Source organism: Rattus norvegicus, chromosome 19 (genome assembly GCF_036323735.1).
Source record: "Rattus norvegicus strain BN/NHsdMcwi chromosome 19, GRCr8, whole genome shotgun sequence".
Classification (NCBI taxonomy): Eukaryota; Metazoa; Chordata; class Mammalia; order Rodentia; family Muridae; genus Rattus; species Rattus norvegicus.
In genome coordinates this window covers 41,422,790-41,441,920 of record NC_086037.1, presented here as the reverse complement: position 1 = coordinate 41,441,920, position 19,131 = coordinate 41,422,790, and the positions used below count along the sequence as shown (strand labels likewise).

The following is a 19,131-nucleotide window of genomic DNA, read 5'->3' as shown; positions in this document are numbered from 1 at the left end:
CCTAACCGATGATTGGCTAATGACAAGGCGGTACAGATACTCTATGCAATACTATTCTGTTCTGCTGTAAAGATAACTGGAATTGTGAAATGTCCTGCCCTGACACTCAGGGACTGAGGTGGGGGACAGACCAGAAGATGATGGCCTCTGGATATTAACCCTCTCTTACTGTTCTGGGGACCAGGGCTAATGGCTTCTGGCAATTGACTCCTGCTGAAATCAGTAGATGATTAGAAATTTAATTACTTGGATTCTTTACCCTTTAACTCAGGGGCCTCTCAATAACCTGCCGAGAGGCTCATTAACTCTTTGTGAGGGCTGGGGAGATGACTCAGAGTTTAAGAGCACTGACTACTCTTCCAGAGGTCCAGAGTTCAATTCCCAGCAACCACATGGTGGTTCATTACTGTCTAAAATGAGATTTGGTGCCCTCTTCTGGCCTGCAGTATATATGCAGGTAGAACATATACAAAATGTATACAAAATTTATTTTGTGTACAAAATAAATAACTCTGACTCCACAGAGAAAGAAGGATAAAGAGAAACTCATACATACAGACAAACAGACATATATACACAATCATTTTTCGCTCCTCCCTTTTTTAGCTTCTTAGACAAAAGGTATTTATAAAATCCTCACAGATAAAATATTAGACAAAAGGGAGTTACAGAAGGACGTCAACAGTAAACTCGAGGGGTTGGGGATTTAGCTCAGTGGTAGATCGCTTGCCTAGCAAGCGCAAGGCCCTGGGTTCGGTCCCCAGCCCCGAAAAAAAGAAAAAAAATAGTAAACTCGAAGCAGTGTTTCATTCTGTAAGCTCACTATAAGTTCGAAGCCACAGTTTCACATGGCCTCACTTTACCATAGTGCCTCATCCTCGGACCTGATCCAGGACAAATATGTTTTTCCTTGATCGTTACTTTGTTTCCTAGTGCAGTCTACACGCCTTAACTCTATTTGCAGCTCTTTGTTTTTTACCAGTTTAAAATTACTTGAATCAATTCAGGAGCTTTATTATATCATTATCAGGAATTATGAGATTATCAATTAATCTAAACAGCATTATTACATGATAGTACCCCTTCACATTCGTGTGCAGGAAGTTTGCCAAATAGGGTGGGCTAATGCCGGGATTCATCAGCCTATGCAAGGGTGGCCGGGAAGACACATCAGCAGCAAAAAGCAATCCTGGGGTGAAATCTCTGCGGTCCATGCCTCTCAAAGCACACCCACTGTTGCCATGCAAAACACTGGGGGCCATTCCAGAAAACTCACTTGCTTCCCATAACCTTTCCAACATGGCTTGTGCCAATAAATTTGCAGGGAAATGAATGGAATGTGTAACAAAATTGATCCTATTAAATGAAATGACACAGATCTGGAAAGAGAAATGCCATGAGTTTTCTCGAATTTGAGGCTCCTGGCCCCAAATCTTTAGATTTAGGTCCATAACCTGACCTGCAGAAACCAAGAAATTTAAAAAGAACCATGACAGGGGAGTGCCAGAGAGGGGAATAACAGGGAGGGGCCAAGTGATATGAAGGATGAGATGGGGGATGGAGGTGGCTTTAATTTCAGAATGGAAGGAAAGTCAACACAGAATGAGACGGGGGAAAGGGAATGAATGACACTGAGGCTGTTTGAAAAAGCTGCAGAGAGTCACACTGTTTTATAATTTTTAAAGATTTATTATATATAAGTACACTGTAGCTGTCTTCAGACACACCAGAAGAGGGCATCAGATCCCATTACAGATGGCTGTGAGCCACTGTGTGGTTGCTGGGATTTGAACTCAGGACCTCTGGAAGAGCAGTCAGTGCTCTTAACCACTGAGCCATCTGTCCAGCCCGTTTACTTATAATTATATACAATACAAATGAACGTGCATATTGTTTCAGTGAAGCTGTGCCAGTCAGGGAACTAATGCACCCTCCAAGACCCCAACAGCTGTACTATCTGGCAGAAGCCACAGTGCAGGCATGAGAAACCCTTTTTCAAGGCTCCCCTAAACAATACAGACTATTGCTGTTGCCCTTGGTTACCAGAGGTTACCAGAGGTTAAAGATGCTGAAGATACCACGAGGTTCAGACACAGGATTTAGAGATTTCAGCTGGATCTGACCTAAAAGCCTCTTTCCTGAGGAAGCTTTCACAGTTCTAGAAGGTTCTATGCAAGCTACCAACAGAGGGATGAAGTCAATCGTCTTACCCAGCTGTGATGCCTGAGAAGCACAATGGCCAGCACATCCCTAGAGGAGCAGAGCAGTACTTAGATCTTAGCAGTAACAAGCAGCTGTCTAATTGGATTGCAGGCCTGCTCAGCAAGTAGAAGTCACGCCTGGTACTATAAACCTAGCCAATTACAGGTGGCTGGTGAGGTCATGGATCTTAGAGAACCTATTGTCTTTACTAACCCTGCTACCTTCTAGATTCTTATCTTTATACCCACAGGCAAGTGTAGCTCTGCTCCTCGTCAAAGAAGCAGATTTTCTCCACGTGGTTGACATTATAGAAAGCCATGACTGTTTTGTTTTGTTTTTTTCTTTTTTCTTTTTTTTTTTTTTCTTTTCTTTTTTTCGGAGCTGGGGACTGAACCCAGGGCCTTGCGCTTGCTAGTCAAGCGCTCTACCACTGAGCTAAATCCCCAACCCCCGCCATGACTGTTGAAAATGCAGAGAGTAGGGCTGGGGATTTAGCTCAGTGGTAGAGCGCTTACCTAGGAAGCGCAAGGCCCTGGGTTCGGTCCCCAGCTCCGGAAAAAAAAGAACCAAAAAAAGAAAAAAAAAAAAAAAAAGAAAATGCAGAGAGTAACTGATCCTGGGGTGCCCAGACCCAGTGGAGACATCTAAAACACAACCCCTTTGTCTCAGTTAGGGTTTCTATCGCTGTGAAGAGACACCAATGATGGGGGTTGGGGATTTAGCTCAGTGGTAGAGTGCTTGCCTAGCAAGCACAAGGCCCTGGGTTCGGTCCCCAACTCCAAAAAAAAAAAAAAAAAAAAAAAAGAGACACACAATGACTATAGCCTTGTTAAAAGCAAGCCTTGACTTTTCCTTCTTATAAAGGGAAACATTTCACTGGGGCTGGCTTACAGTGTCAGAGATTTAGTCCATGGTCATCATGGTGGGAGGCATGGCCATGGGCAGGCACACATGGTGCTGGAGTTGCTGAGTTCTACATCAGGATCCGCAGAAAGAGACTGTGAGCCATACTGGGTGTAGATTGAGCAGTATAACCTCAAAGCCTGCCCACACAGTGACACACTTTCTCCAACAAGGACACACCTCCTAGTAGTACAACTCCTTATGGGCCAAGCATTCAAACACATGAGTCTATGGGGCCATGCCTACGAAAACCACCACACCCCACATCGACAAAGAGAGGCTGAAAAGTTTGTAAGGGTCAGAGGGGCAGGAAGTCTGCTGTGTGGTTCTGTGTCCTGGGAAATGACAGGGAAGCCCCACCTGTAGTACCTCAATAAGATGGCTGATTAACTAAGATCTGAGTAATGAGATCACCAAAAGACGCAGTAATGTGGAAGAAGGAAATCTCACAGGGCCCCACTTTAGACAGAACTACAGGAAACTAAAAACTGCAGAGAGAGGGAGAATTGGTCTTCCCCAGGGATGAGCCCCCTAATTGATTATCCACTACTAAATGCTCACATATGCTGAAATCATATGTGTATAGATGGTCTCAGCCGTTTCTTCTTTTGAAAACACCACAGCAGGAGGCCCAGGATCAGCAGGTGACAGCTCCCACAGAAGATTCAGCAGCCATTTTAGGGGCCAAGGTAATGAGTGGTTGAAGATGTGGCTGTGGTCAAAGCCACTGGGCTTGTGGACATAAAGCCAAAGACAAGGAGTGGATCCCTGTCACCAAGCTGGGCTGCCTGGACATGATCAAGTCCTTGGAGGAGATCTACCTGTTCTCCCTGCCCATTATGGAATCTGATATTATTGACTTTTTCCTGGATTCATCTAAAGGATGAGGTTCTGAAGGTCCTGCCAGTGCAGCTGGACAAAGGACCAGATTCAAGACTTTTATCAATATTGGGGACTACAGTGGTCACGTTGGCCTTGATGTTAAGTGCCCCAAGCAGGAAGCCACTGCCATCCGAAGGGCCATCATCTGGGCCAAGCTTTCCATGGTCCCTGTGCAGGCAGGCTACTGAGGGAACAAGACTGGCAAGTCCCACACTGTGCCATGCAAGGTGACAGGCCACTGTGGCTCTGTGCTGGTGCATCTCATCCCTGCACCCAGAGGCACTGGCATTGTCTCTGCTCCTATGCCCAAGAAGCTGATGCTGCTGGCCGGTATAGATGACTGCTACACTTCAGCCAGAGGCTACACTGCCAACCTGAGCAACTTGGCCGAGGCCAGCATTGGTGCCACCTCCAAGACCTACAGCTACCTGACCCCTGACCTCTGGAAAGAGATTGTTCAGGTCTCCTTATCAGGAATTCACTGACCATCTTGTGAAAACCCACACTAGCCTGCTCAGAGGAGCAGGGTTTGACTGTGGCTACCATATAAGGGTTTTTATACACGAAAAATAAATGAATTAAGTCTGGTTTTAAAAAAAAAATGGCGGAACTGCCTTGAATCCCAGCATTCTGGAAGCAGAGGCAGGCAGATCTCTAAGTTCAAGACCATCCTTGTCTACAGAGCAAGATCCAGGACAACCAGGGCTACATAGAGAAGCCCTGCCTAACACCCCCAACCCCAAAATAAACAACTCAGCTGGTTATAACAATAAAGGAAAAGAGACCATGAACTTGAGAAGTCGTGGTAGAGGGCTATGCCAGGTACTAGAATGGGGGAGCAGTTAGATGGAAAATGAGGTAATACTTTTAGATTTTACATTGTGTCTCCAAATGCTTTAGCTGTATACGTGTATGTGTACCACATATGAACCTGTTGGGTCCTTGAAACTGGTTATTAGTGATTATAAGCTACCATGTGGGTACTGGGAATCAAATCTGGTTCCTCTGAAAGAAGTGCTCTTAACAACTGAGTCCTCTCTCCAGCCCCTTCAATGATTTCAAAAAGAAAAAAAGAATTGGTAGACAGCTCCTGAAGAACATCACTGAGTCTGACCTTACACACACACACACACACACGCGCGCGCGCGCACACAGATCCCCGGTCACTTTGGGTTTGATTTTCTGTACCACAAGCTTGAAGCAGAGGCATCTCAGTAGAGGGCGCAGACAGAAACCAGACCACTCTCCATTCCTCCTGTTTCCTGTTGACAGATCCTGCAGGTAAAGACGTCCTTAAGGGTGGTTCCTGATGACAGGGAGCAGGGCAGGGCCAAGATGTGTCAGTGTTTATGAGCCATCAACAAGGATCACTGAGAACTGACTGAATCCTCCTTGAGAACAGTGTGTGCTTTAACCACTGAACCACTTCTCTGGTCCCTAGTTCGGGCTTTTTGAGGGAGAAGCTCCAAGTGAGGTCTGGGTAATCTTTGAATGGTCCTCCAGCCTCAGTCTCTTAAGTTGCTCCATTGGCGGGGGTGAGGCCCTGTGCCTGGCTTCCTGCTTTAGATGAGTGTTGCTGGTGTTGGGAATCCCTTGTCTGCCTCACCTGGCTTCCAGTAAGCAGGCCATTCACAGACAATAGACCCAGCCCTCAATGGAGACTGGTTGCTTTGTTCAACCTCTCACTGTGCTGCAGCCTTGTCAGGGCTCGTCTGTAGAAACAGCTTCCAACTGCGTCTCCACATACCTAACCCAGTGACTGACTCATTGTTGATGGCAGTGGGGTGTACTCATTATGACTTGAATGTTTGAGTCTAAGCAGCCGAGATGAAGGCTCACCAAGTTTTGGGAGAACCCCCAGTCATTTGGATGGCTAAGATCTGACTTCTATAGAACATACCTCAGAGAGCCACGGGCATTCCCCACACAGTGTAAGGTAGTTAGTGATCTTCCTTGAAACAATCCTGGCTCAGAGCTGTCTGAGGGAAGTTGTGGAGCCAGGCTTAGACATGCTAGAGCTGCTTAGCCACTTTCTGCTGAGTCAAGCTCTCTGCTAGATTCTCTAGCCCCACCCATCCCACAGACCTGGAATTCCAAGTAGTCCTAAAATGGAAACAGGAAGGTCATAAACTCAAGGCCAGTGTGAACTTTGTAGACATATATTATCAAGAAGAGAAGAGAAGAGGAGAGGAGAGGAGAGGAGAGGAGAGGAGAGGAGAGGAGAGGAGAGGAGAGGAGAGGAGAGGAAGAGGAGAGGAAGAGGAGGGAGAAGAGGAGGAGGGAGGAGGAGGAAGAAGAGGAGGAGGGAGGAGGAGGAGGAGAAAGAAGGAAGGAGGGGTTGGGGATTTGGCTCAGTGGTAGAGCGCTTGCCTAGCAACCGCAAGGCCCTGGGTTCGGTCCCCAGCTCCAGAAAAAAAAAAAAAAAAAAAAAAAGAAGGGAGGGAGGGAGTGGTGGTCAGGCCTTTAATCCCTGCACTTGGGAGGTTGAGACAGGTCTACAGAGTGAATTCCAGGGCAAACAGGCTACACAGAGAAACCCTGTCTGAAAAACAAAACCAAAAGAAACAAAAAACTAAAACTAAAAAAAAATCATTAAAAATAAGAGCATTCCTTTCATCCCCCAAACCCCCGTGCCCCGTTTGTGGCAGTTTCCCAGTCCCTGCAGCTGCTGATGTGCTCACATACCTTCGTGTTTTCTAGAAGGTCACAGAAAATAGAACCACACAGCCTTTTGAGCCTGCCTTCTTTCACTGACATAATGCATTTTGAAGTACATTGGCATTGTATCCTGTATTCATGGCTCTTTTTTTTTTTTTAATGGTTTAAAAATATTCCATTGTGTGGATGGATCACAACTTGTATACCCACTCAACTGCTGAAGGACATTCCAGTTTCAGTAGCTGTTGGTAATTCTTCATAAAGTCTCAGTAAAAATAAAATCCTGTATTACATAAACATGTTTATTTAACTTTTTAAATTATACTTACTTTGTGTGTGTGTGGGAGCGGCGCTCATGCCACATGGCTAAAAGACAAACTGCTGTGTGTGGGTGACAAGGATGGAACCCAGGTCCTCAGGTTTGGAGGTGAGAGTCCTTACATGCTGAGCTCTCCCATCAGCCCTTGAGCACAGGACATGTTTTGTTTTCTGTTTCCCTTTTGCTCTGTGTGTGTGTGTGTGTGTGTGTGTGTGTGTGTGTGTGTGTGTGTGTCACAGTGTTTTGTTGTGAATCCCAGGCTACCCTGAAATTAGAGATCCTCCTGCCTCAGCCTTTTTAGCTCTACAGTAGAAGCTACATGCCACCATCCCAATTGAAACATGAGTTTGTATTGCACATAGGCTTTCCCTGGGAATGGCAGTAGTGGCTGAAGGGCTGCCATGTTTTTTGATGATCTTTGATGGATAGATAGGAGACAAGAGGGCAAGAGCAAAATTCTTTAAGGCTTTAACAACATTTGGGCCACATCACAAACCAGGTGAGCACTCTCAGTAAGGGCTCAATACGCAAACTCTTCGATGCTTTACTCTCTGTAAGGCCTGGGTAAAATAGGAGTGTCCAACTTCTCAGAGCCTTAGCTTTAAAATAGGAGTGTCCAACAGTAATTGTGTTGTGACGATTCGATAAGTTAGTGGAGCCTGGGGGTGTGGCTCAGCAGTACAGCCTAACAGGTGCTGGCCATGGACTATGATTCTGCCTTATCTGAGGCAGCTCATCTGTAGAACCGGCAGGACTTGAACTCAGATCCATCTGCTTCTGCGCACTCCTGTGCCCCCAGGGCTGGGATATAGGTGTGCACTACCACCCAGCTTCAAAGTTCTTTGTTTAGTTCCTTCTTGTTTTGTGACAGTGTCTCACTATATAAAGCTGTCCTGGAACATAGAGCTCCACCCACCTCTGCCTCCAAAGGGCGTGTGCCACCACCGCTGGCTCCAGCTTAGTTTTTGAGACAGTCTCCCACTGGGTACACTAATTAGACTGGGCTGGATGTAATAGTATTTGGGGAAGGGTTCGTCACCCCCTCTGCTCCCAAGTAACTGTTTTGTCACCCACTCTACTATTTTAGCTCCTGAAAAATAACACGGAGACCTGATATTTTTATTAACAAGTTGCAAGCACTAAGCTGGGCAGGTTCTGAGCTATTCTGACCCTCTAAGGCTGCCTGTTTCCCAACCACGTGGTCCTTTACCTCCAGTCTGAGTCTTACCCTGGCTAGCTCTGCTCCAAGTGTGTTCTCAAGGTGACCTCTGCTGGTCCCTACAAATGGTCTCTCAGACCTCCCCCCACTTCTCTCTCTGGGAACCCCTGGCTCGGATCAGAAGTCCTACCCTATTCTCTTCTGCCTCACCAGCCAACCCATAACCTTACTGGCTCATCAGCTCTGTTAACCAAGCAGAGGTAAGGGAAAACAACTTTACAGAACTTTGAGACCGGAGACGCCTGACCTTGCATCGTGGGGACTGCAACCAGTTGTCCCGGCTTGGAAATCAGCATCTGAACACACAACCATCCCCCAACTGCCAGCTGTCTGGTCTGCCTACCCAGTGCTGGGATATCAGGTGCCTGCTGAGATGCCTGGTTTTGTTTTTCTGTTTTGTTTTTGTAGATTCTGGTCATCAAACTTGGGTGCTTTCCATACAGAGACCTCACATTGGCCCTACTTCTAAATTTTGAGGCAGGGTCTCAAATTTTACATGGGCTGGCCTTGAATGTGCAGCCCAGGCAGGTCTCAAGCTCCTCGAAACTCTCTCTTGCTTCAGACTCCCAAGTGCCCTGGAACTCTACAGACCACGCTAGCCTCGAACTCATAGATCCACCTGCCTCTGTCTACAAAGTGCTGGGATTAAAGGCAAGCACCACTACGTAGGTTTGCTTTTGAACAACTGATACTTTCTGTTAAGCAGGGTGGCAAGTGCTTGTCAGCTGGACACTAAAGACACTGAGGCAGGAGAATCTGGAGTTCAAGGCCAGCTTGGGCTACATAATGTATCCAAGACCACTGTAGGTTAGAGGGTGAGAATGTGCATTAATAATAATAATAATAGTAATAATAATAATAATAACAACACCATCATGAATAAGCCTCATAAACTTCAGCCTTACTTAAAGAGCTAGAGTTCTCAGCTGTGAGACTGTCCCCAAACAAAGATTTCCCTTGCACAATGTGGGGAACAAGACCCCCAGATGGTAAGAGACCTTAGTAAAACCCAGATAGGCCCACCCATAGGCATGCCTGCACTTCTCCATTAAAACCACACTGTAGGGGTTGGGGATTTAGCTCAGTGGTAGAGCTCTTGCCTAGCAAGCGCAAGGCCCTGCGTTCTGTCCCCAGCTCTGAAAAAAAGAAAAAAAAAAAAAAAACACACTGTAAAGAACTCCCATGCCCTGTGCTCTCCCTTGGGCCCCTCTTCTGTTCATTATATACTTTTGATTTCTATTCACCCATTTTGAAGTCAGGCTGGCCTCACATGGGAGTTCCTCCTATAGCAGCATCCTGGCACGGGGATTACAGGAACAAGTCACTGTGCCAGGATAGGCTCTTCATATCTCGGTATCTTTAAAGACACGTTCTCTCCAAGTGACTGGTTCGGGACACCCTCTCTGATAAGCTAATGGGTTTCCTAGCCCCAAATCCATCTTGGGGGAAGGAGGACTCAACTGGTTCAGCTTTCACAGGGTCAGTACGGTCAGGGAAATCAAAACACACACAGCTATACCATCATGGGATGGCTAAGGTTGTTTTTCTCAGGGGTGCCTAAGGCAAGGGTTATCAGACTCTCATGCTGCAGGGCTGCCAGAAAGTGAGTGTCAACAGTTGTCCACTAAACAAGATGATTAATCATCCCTTTCAAGAACACCTCCTTTGTACCTTGTCTGTCTACGGCACTTTCACAAATGCTGGATAATGTCAACTTAACCATAATACAGCGACCATTCCCATTATACAGATGAGCACACTGAGACCAGAATGGCTACTTTACCAGCACAAAGTCACACAGCCAGAAAGTGCTAGGATTACTGTCAGCCTTTCATGCACTGTCTTCCAGGCAATTCCCTGCAAGAACCACCACTGACTCCTCCAGCTTCCAATATCAGAAGCTCTGTCCTCTTCCTCACTCAGCAGTGTCCTTGACCGTATCATCCCAGGCTTACGAAGCCAAAGCAAAAAACATCTATGTCAAAGTATTTGGAAATATTTACGAAGCACCTAGTGGATCTTAAAAAGATTTCACTCTCTGCAAAGGAAGTGACACCAAGAACGCCAAGAAACCAGCTAATTCCAATAGGAATTAGTAGGAAGTAAAATAACCCAGCCCGACTGGGGCAATCCCAAGGCAGACCAGCCTCACCTCGCTTTACAGTAACGGCCTGTACGGGAAGACAAAGGGTTACGGGCAGAAGAGGGCGGGGTGCGTATTTTTATCCCTGGGTTGAAGCAGGAAGACTTGGAGTTACACATCAGGTAGCTACCATAAGTCACGCATCAGAACCGCCCAGCGGCGATCACCTGGGGAAAGGGTGCGGCCATCCGGGAGGGCCGCCTCTGTAGCCCGCCCCCTCGCGTCATCAGGGAGAGCGGGTCGCGATTGGCTGGATCCGCCGCGAAGGCGGGACCTCGGCAGCCGGCGCGCGCGTCCGAGGAAGGCGTTGACCAGGGGAGAGAGAGAAGGGGCGTGGCCCCGCGCGGAAAGCCGTTGGCCGCCGGGTCCCACCCCAGATGAGCTGCGTCACGCAGCGGGCTGCAGCGATTGGCCGGTGTGGGGCGACGCATCGGGAGGGGCGGAAGGTTCTGGAGGGCTGGCGGGATCTGGAAGCTTCCGCCGGACGGGTATATAGAGTCCGGGACGGGGCAGCAGCGGAGCCGGAGGCGGCGACAGCTGGGCGGCGGTGGCCATGGGCAAGGACTACTACCAGACGCTGGGCCTGGCCCGCGGCGCGTCCGACGACGAGATCAAGCGGGCCTACCGCCGCCAGGCGCTGCGCTACCACCCGGACAAGAACAAGGAGCCCGGCGCCGAGGAGAAGTTCAAGGAGATCGCCGAGGCCTACGACGTGCTCAGCGACCCGCGCAAGCGCGAGATTTTCGACCGCTATGGAGAGGAAGGTACGCGTGCGCGCGGCCCGGGTGACCCGCCGTTTGACAGGCGAGGAAACCGAGGCACTCGGGGCCTCTCTGAGGCTTCGGCGGGGGACAGATGGTCCGGGGATCCCGCGGCGGCGCTGCCTCCTCCACCTTCTCTCTAATCGGCGGCCTCAGACGGGAGGAGGAGCTCTGGGTGCGCCGCTAGCACAGAAGCTTCTAGCACGTCTGCCGCAGCCCCTCCCGGCCGGCCGCCTGCACAGCGCCGGAATGCTGCAGACGGGGGCGGGGGGCGGCGGTCGCGATGGGAATGAAAATTGCCCAAGTGTCGATTCCCTTTCCCAGCCGCAAGCTCGGTGCTTACCCAAAGTTGAACCTTTCTGGTACTAGTGCGTAGGAACTTCTTTGTAAGGTGTTACAGCATAGCTGGGAGGATGGAGCAGTCACGTCAACCTGGTGGCACCAACATCTAGAGACCTTTCTACTGAATTGTTGTCACGAAGTTAAACGGGGTGGTTTGTTTCCTGTTCCTGTTGCCATTGGGAGTTAAAGACTTGAGATTCGTCCTTGACTTAAGTGGAAAAGCTTTTAAAAATATACACGTAACTCCTTCCCCTCACCCCCTCCCACACACACACTATAGTTTCTGCTGCTTTTTTACTAAGACCAAAACTTGTTGAGAGCAGTGTACTGGGGCTCACACCTCCACTTGGGAGGCTGAATTAGGAACGTTGTGAATTTGCTGCAAATCTGAGCTACAGGGTAAGCTGTTTCCAAAGGAAGCAGACGTTGTGACAATCCCCCCCACCCCGGGGGTGTCTGAGTCAGAAAGATTGCCTTGAGGCTAATCTAGACTACACAGCAAGTTCTTGTGCTACTTAGAATTGACAGTAATACATGCAAGGGAACAAGATGTTACCATTTACTTGAGACAGGACCTCACTGTTGCTGGAACTTTTATTTTTTAATTTATTTGAGTGTGTACCTCCGTGCATCATCACACGCTTCTAGAGAAGGCATTGAAGTTCCCGGAACTAGAGTTAGACCATGGTCTGCTGCTTTGTGGGTGTTGGAAATTGAACATAGTTCCTTTGCAAGTGCTCTGAGCCATTTCTCCAGCATCTCATGTTAGAGCTCTGGCTTTCTGGAACTTGCAGAGATCAGTCTGCTCCTGTCTTGAGAGCTAGGGTTCCAAGATCTTTGTTTCAAGGGCTTTGTGTTTTATCTGTGTGTAGAAGTGTTGGGATGAAGGGTCCTGACTCTCCTGCAGTAACCCTGAGTTGCCGTTTTGTTTTCCAGGCCTGAAGGGTGGTGGCCCCAGTGGCGGGAGCAGTGGTGGTGCTAATGGTACCTCTTTCAGCTACACATTCCATGGAGACCCTCATGCTATGTTTGCTGAGTTCTTCGGTGGCAGGAATCCCTTTGATACCTTTTTTGGGCAGCGCAACGGGGAAGAAGGCATGGACATCGATGACCCGTTCTCTAGCTTTCCGATGGGTATGGGCGGCTTCACCAATATGAACTTTGGACGTTCCCGCCCTACTCAAGAGCCCACCCGGAAGAAGCAAGATCCCCCAGTCACCCACGACCTTCGGGTCTCCCTTGAAGAGATCTACAGCGGCTGTACCAAGAAGATGAAAATCTCCCACAAGCGGCTGAACCCTGATGGAAAGAGCATTCGAAATGAAGATAAGATCCTGACCATCGAAGTGAAGAGGGGCTGGAAAGAAGGGACCAAAATCACCTTTCCCAAGGAAGGGGACCAGACCTCGAACAACATTCCAGCTGACATCGTCTTTGTTTTAAAGGACAAGCCACACAATATCTTCAAGAGAGATGGTTCTGATGTCATTTATCCAGCCAGGATTAGCCTTCGGGAGGTAAGGTGCTGGGTGTGGGGAGGAGGAATCATGAAGAGAGATGGGTACTGAGGATAACAGGCTGTGGGGGTGGCACTCTGTTTCTGACAGCATGGGGAGCTTTGTAGTGGGGTCTCGGAAGGCCTGGTCTGGTGGACCTGACCCTTCTCTGGATGGTTCTGGTCTGGAGGGGTCAAGCTTCCTAAGCCAGCTGCTACCTGACACTGTCTTTTTGCTTCCCTAGGCTCTCTGTGGTTGCACTGTGAATGTTCCTACTCTGGACGGCAGGACCATTCCTGTTGTATTCAAAGATGTCATCAGGCCTGGCATGCGGAGGAAAGTTCCTGGAGAAGGCCTCCCCCTCCCCAAAACACCTGAGAAACGTGGAGACCTTGTTATCGAATTTGAAGTCATCTTCCCTGATAGGATCCCCATCTCATCCAGAACCATCCTGGAGCAGGTTCTTCCCATATAGCTGCCTGCATTCCTCAAGGACTGAGCCAGGGACCTTTCCAGAGCTGCAGATTTCCAGACCGTTCCACTGGTTGCATACTGCGGGAGGGCCCAGGGAGGGCTTTTGCTCTGCCGAATGTTTTCCACAGAATATATTACAATCTTTCAAAGTCGCGCACTAGACTACAGTGGTTTTTCGAGCGATAGGCAGGCGGTGGGAACAGCAGCCCTCCTGGAATGGACCCACCCTTTGCACCCCAGCTCCTGCCCGAGGGTGTGAGGCAGGCCTGCAACTGGACTCTTCCCCTCTGCTGTCCTTAGGTTCTGGCTGTCACGTGACAGTGGCCCACCATCTCGGTTGCCAGACCCTGTGCACTAATCAGTCTCCACTGTGTGAGAGGTTCTTGTTTTATTCTGTATTTGTCCCCTGCCTTGTCCTCCTCCCCAGAAGAATCCTGTCTTGTCTTGGCCATCTCAAATTGAGACCAATTCTTTAGAACTGCCAGGCCAGCATCACAAGCAATACCTGGTTGCAGGACCACAGGGCCAGCCTCCTTCCAGGTTCTGGGGCCTGGACAGCCAGGAGATCCCCTGGACCTCTGGCTCTCTTGAAATCAGATGGCTGCCTTACAGTCACAGTACTTGCTGGTCCAGAGGTAGCCCTTGGCCACACCTGGCACTTCTCAGAGGTGCAGGTGACTTTTTTGTGTGTGTGTATGTGTGTGTGTAATGGACTCAACTTTCTCAAAAGGATACAGTCCTTTTGAATTTTGCACAGCCCTAGATATAATCCCTTTTGATAAAAGGGCCTTTGCTTCTGATGAAAGGAGCACCGTGGAACGTATGTAAATATGTTTTTATAATTCCATGCAAAGCTGGTGTGCACTTGGATGAAAGCAGTCCCTGTCAACTACTGCCTGTCCAGGGCTGTGATGAGTCAGACCTGGGGAGGGAATGGATCTGTTCTTTGGAGCTAGCCTGGTGCTCTGACCATTCGACTCATTGTAAGTTGCCACTACCAACACAAGACCAAAGTGTGTGACTTGTCATTATGCAGTGTGACAGCATTAAAGACTGATGCTAAACCTCAGGGGAGCAGTCCTTCGACTCTGTTTGAGGGCTTTGCTGGTGGGGAGGGGCGGCATGGTTACTGTTCTCATTCTCAAAAGCTGTTTCCCTCCCTGGGACACTGGTTTCCAGTTCTGAACCCCAGCATCACTGTGCTGAAGGATGGGGTAGGATCCTACCCTGAGTGCCTTTTCTACCTTGCAAGGCTCCTGGCTACTCTGGGGACCTAGTAACTACCAGGGCTGAGGATTACAGTGCCATCTGCCTGGATTCTCCCTTCCCACTTGGTAAGGCAGGCTAGACTAGAGCCAGGATGCACCTGCCTAGAGCTGGCCACCCTGGGAAGAAAGAACCCTCTTCCTGTCCCAACTTCATGGGGGTGTCTGGGAACTTCTTTGAAGAGGTAGGTTGATTATAAAGAATGGTTTTGTTTCTGTGTTTTGGTGGTGCTGGTCATGGAGCCCAGGGTTTTTTCCTCTAGCTGACATCCATGCTAGAGTCTGCTCAACCGTAAAACCTGTTTTAAGAAATTATAACAGAATAGAAAGTTAATCCCACAGCCAGATATGACATACATAGTTGAAGGGCAGCTTGACTTGGAAATGTGTCTAAGCTATGAGAGTATTGGTCCAGCCTATGTAGGTCTGCCTGAGCTGCTTTTCCTTACCACCAAAGACAACTCTGGAATGTTGTTTTATAAAGTTAGAATAGCTCCTCCAGGCTCCCTAGCACACCAGGTGTTCAACTACCACACATGCTGTGGCTGCAGACTGACCTCCAAGATACGCACTCCTAGAGAAATGACTTGGTATGTGATTAGCTTCACAAGGACACAGCATGTCCTTGTGAACTTTGACTAGGGACAAAACAATGTCCACAATTAGTTCTAGAAACCCACAAGTAGCATGGGCAGCAACCTCAGGAGTAGATCTTTGGGAAGCATACTGTTCTTCAGGGCCAGGGCACATGAATCAGTGCAAAACACTGGTTTGGGTGTGTGAGGCCCAGGGCACCTGATAACCTTAGCATGGCCTGAGATGGGAAGCAGGGCCTGCCCCAAGCCTGAGGTTCCCTCCCTATTGCAGCGTGGTGCTGAAGAAACAGAAGTCTGTTTTTTGTGCAGTCTAGAGAATGCCCGTGGGGCTCAGTCCACTGCACTTGATCTTGTGTAAGAACCAGGTTCAGTTCTCATCCCCACGTGGGGAGTTTGCCTCCATCTACACCCAGTTCCAGGAGGTCTGACCCCTGACCTGAGGAGTCAAGCATGCATGTGATGCGGGCAAAACACTCATAAATACATCAGAAACCTTAGGAAGAGTGTGCCTGTGCTTATATAAAATACTCGTATAAATACATATAAAACACTCATAAATAAATCAGAAACCTTAGAAAGAGTGTGCCTCTGCTTATATAAGCCCAACTTCTAAGTTTTCAGTTTCACTTCTTGGCTTCAATTAGCACAATTTGAAACTAGGAAGAAAGGCTCAGAGTGAAGCTCAGTGCCCTCCCCAAATGTTTTCTGAGGGCTTCTGCTGAGACACGGTACAGAATGGTTCTGACTACGCATTCCTTCCCGCACCCAGGGCAATAGAGCCTCTCCGTTTCTCATACTCCATATTCCAGTTCCTGGGTTTCTGTGCTACTGGCTCTAACTGGATAGTGGAGCTGTAAAACTCCAGTTGATGAGCGACAGCTTCTGTCTCCAGTTTGAATGTCTGCTTCCAGGTTTGAATCCTAGCTTCACCTTTGAGCTGTATGAACTTGGACACGCCAGTGCTCTGACTGAAGTGAGTGCAGTACAGACCCCATTCTGGATGTGAGGTCTTACACCTAACCGTAAGCAATTGCAAGGTCAAAACCAGCCTAGGAAACAGACACTGTGTCAGGAAGCTAAACCCCGTGTGGTACATGCCTTTAATCCTGGTACTTAGGAGTTCCAGGACAGCCAAGGCTACATATCAAGATCCTTTTCAGAAAAAAAGTCATGAATTTTTTGTAGAAAACCAAAGTTTGGTACCCAGAACCCATGTCAATGGCTTGGAGGGATCCAAGGTCCTTTTTCTTTTTTCTTTTTTAAGATTTATTTATTATATATAAGTACACTGTAGCTGTCTTCAGACACACCAGAAGAGGGCATCAGATCCCATTACAGATGGTTGTGGGCCACCATGTGGTTGCTGTGAATTGAACTCAGGACCTCCGGAAGAGCAGCCAGTGCTCTTAACCCCTGAGCCATCTCTCCAGCCCCAAGGCCCTTTTTCTGGCCTCTGAGGACACCTAGACTCAACGTGCACATAGGCACACATGCCCAACATAGTCAAAACTCTTTTTAAAAGGAGCCAGGCGGTGTTGGGGATTTAGCTCAGTGGTAGAGCGCTTGCCTAGGAAGCGCAAGGTCCTGGGTTCGGTCCCCAGCTCCGAAAAAAAGAACCAAAAAAAAAAAAAAAAAAGGAGCCAGGCTTAGTGGCACACAGCTTTGACCTCAGTACTTGGCAGAGCCAGGTGGATATCTTGACTTTGAGGCCACCAGGACAGTCAGCTACATAGTGAGGCATTTCCCACAAAGGGTGGGGAGGGGTAAAGTGTAGCTTAGTAATAGAGTGCTTGCCTAGCACTACACAAGGACCCGAGTTCCAGTCCTTGTACTACAAAAATGTATAACTACACCTCTTGTAGGTTTGTATAGATTTCCAGATATGTAAATGGCACACACACCATGCAGGTACTGACACAGAACAGTATTGTATGTCAGCTCTACGCACACACCTACCTTCCCAAAGACAGGCAAGTCTATCCTGGATCAGTGCTGATGCCAAGTTCCAGGAACCAAACCCAGGTGGATTGCTGACCTCAGTAGAAATCTGCTAAAGCAGAAGCCAGAGCTAAAGTAGGCCTACTCCTTGTCACCTCTGGCCACCATTGGACAAGCACCAGAAAATAGTAACCAAGGCTGGGCACTCCCAGTTTTGTATCTCTGTTCTCGCGCTCTGACTCTGTGTGTTGTTGGATAAGTGATTCCACCTCTCTGGTCCTCTCAGTAATCTTGGAAGAATGGAGTAAATGACTGAGTATGATGTCAAATCCCAGAAACCCGGCACTCTGGGAGCTGGTCTGCATCCCCAGCTCCAGGTCACCCAGTGCTACATAGTGAGACTTGCAAATGGGCAGGAGATGCTGGAGACAGGCTCGGTGGTTAAGAGAGCACCAGCTGCTTTTCTAGAGGACTCCGGTTTGATTCTCAGCACCCACGTGGGAGCTCCCAACTAGCTGTAACTCTAGTTACAGATCTAATCCATATGATGACCTCTTCTGGCCCCAGTCGGCACCAGGTCTGCACAAGGTGCACAGACAGACAGACAGGAAAGCAAATCACCCAACGTTAGCAATAAGTTCATGGTCCCAGAGAAAGAGACCACCACCTCTCCAACTGAACTGGACAAGACAAGATTTAATCCTTGACAAACAAGGTCAGCTCGGAAGAGACAGGAAGTGCTCTGATTTTTACTCTAACTCAGGTGGTGACTGCAGATTTTCCCTATTGGCTGGGGTCCAACCCACAGTCTTATCCTATTGGCTTGTCTGAAAAAACTTAGTTTGCTGGAATGAAGGGAGAAGAGGAGGTCAGTCTCTGCTCCAGTCTATCAAATTCCTGGAATGCAGCAGGGGGCCTTTTCCTTGGTGAGGGGGATTAGTGCATTTGCATAAAAGGTTTGTGAAGTTGGGGGAGATAAAAAAAAAAACACTTCATTCCTGAGCTTTTGATAGAGAAGACATTTCTTACACCTTATACATGAAATAAAATAATAAAAAATTTTTCCAATAATAAACTGAACTCTGGTGCTGGGGAGTTAGTGAAGGGCTCCCAAGCACTGGAGTTTGGAGCCCCAGTTCCCATGTGAAAGTTAGGTGGGTGTGGCCAGCTGCCTGTAATCCCAGTGGCTACCCATAGTAAACTGACTGCCTAGACTAGCAAAAATTGGGAGCTGTGGCTTCAACCAGAGATACCAGTGGGGAGTGGTAAAGAAAACAAGCTTGGGGCCTCCACACAGACACACAGGTAACACACCCGCACATGCAAACACGCACACCACACACATGCAAAAGACAAACCTCACAGAATTACAATTTCCAGTGTTTAGAGACTGAGCCTCAAAGGATGTGAGTTCAAGGACACCCCTAAACTACATAACGATGCCATCTTATAAGGGATCCACCAGAAGAGACCACTCAGACGCAGGTTCAAGTGAACAGGAAGTCTTTATTAGCTGGCTGACACTGGGTGTTTGGGACCCTTAGGCAATCTCAACTTTTCTGAGGGTGAGCTTTTAAACACAAAACCCACATCCTAGGATGATACAGCTCACTTAACAGGAACAGTTACCCAAGAGTGTCACTACAGAAGCCAAAAAGTACATGTAGGGACTTTCTCAGAATTATGGACTTTGATGATTAGCTCTTTGTTCTCATTTGGAAATGTGGTGCTGTCTACACGCTTCATGGCCTGAATGGTACCTCCGTCATGGAGTCAGTTGTGCTAAGGTCTGAGTACGTGTTAGAATGTCAAACACAACACAAATTGACGGTCAATGAGAGCTGTGTGCTTAGCACACAAGATGCTATGGCTTTGGTTTCCAGCATGGCAGCAAGAGAAAAAAGGAGATATTCCTAAGGCTAAACAGAAGACT

General features: G+C 48.3%; 2 protein-coding genes and 1 pseudogene across 5 annotated transcripts in view; 2 read left to right on the top strand and 1 right to left on the bottom strand.

Annotated features, from left to right (window-relative positions):
* Positions 1–10,499, bottom strand: part of Tecr (trans-2,3-enoyl-CoA reductase) — a 41,459-nt gene extending 30,960 nt beyond the window's left edge. Inside the window, exon 1 of one of the 3 annotated variants that reach the window (NM_001398682.1) lies at positions 10,336–10,499. The gene's annotated coding sequence lies outside the window, so the exon portion shown is untranslated. The remainder of the gene's footprint in view (positions 1–10,335) is intronic. The other 2 variants (XM_063277772.1, XM_063277771.1) reach the window with 2 other exon arrangements.
* Positions 3,734–4,574, top strand: Rps2-ps7 (ribosomal protein S2, pseudogene 7; annotated as a pseudogene).
* A 280-nt stretch (positions 10,500–10,779) lies between the features above and the next one.
* Positions 10,780–14,468, top strand: Dnajb1 (DnaJ heat shock protein family (Hsp40) member B1). Of its 2 annotated transcripts, none has more exons than NM_001395149.1 (3): positions 10,780–11,090; positions 12,366–12,946; positions 13,170–14,468. In NM_001395149.1, the coding sequence occupies exons 1-3, from the start codon at positions 10,880–10,882 to the stop codon at positions 13,398–13,400; spliced, it is 1,023 nt and encodes a 340-aa protein (NP_001382078.1). In that variant the 5' UTR covers positions 10,780–10,879; the 3' UTR covers positions 13,401–14,468. The 2 variants fall into 2 exon arrangements, with proteins under 2 accessions (NP_001382078.1, XP_017456803.2); XM_017601314.3 differs by having other exon boundaries at positions 10,786–11,262.
* The last annotated feature ends 4,663 nt before the right edge of the window (positions 14,469–19,131 follow it).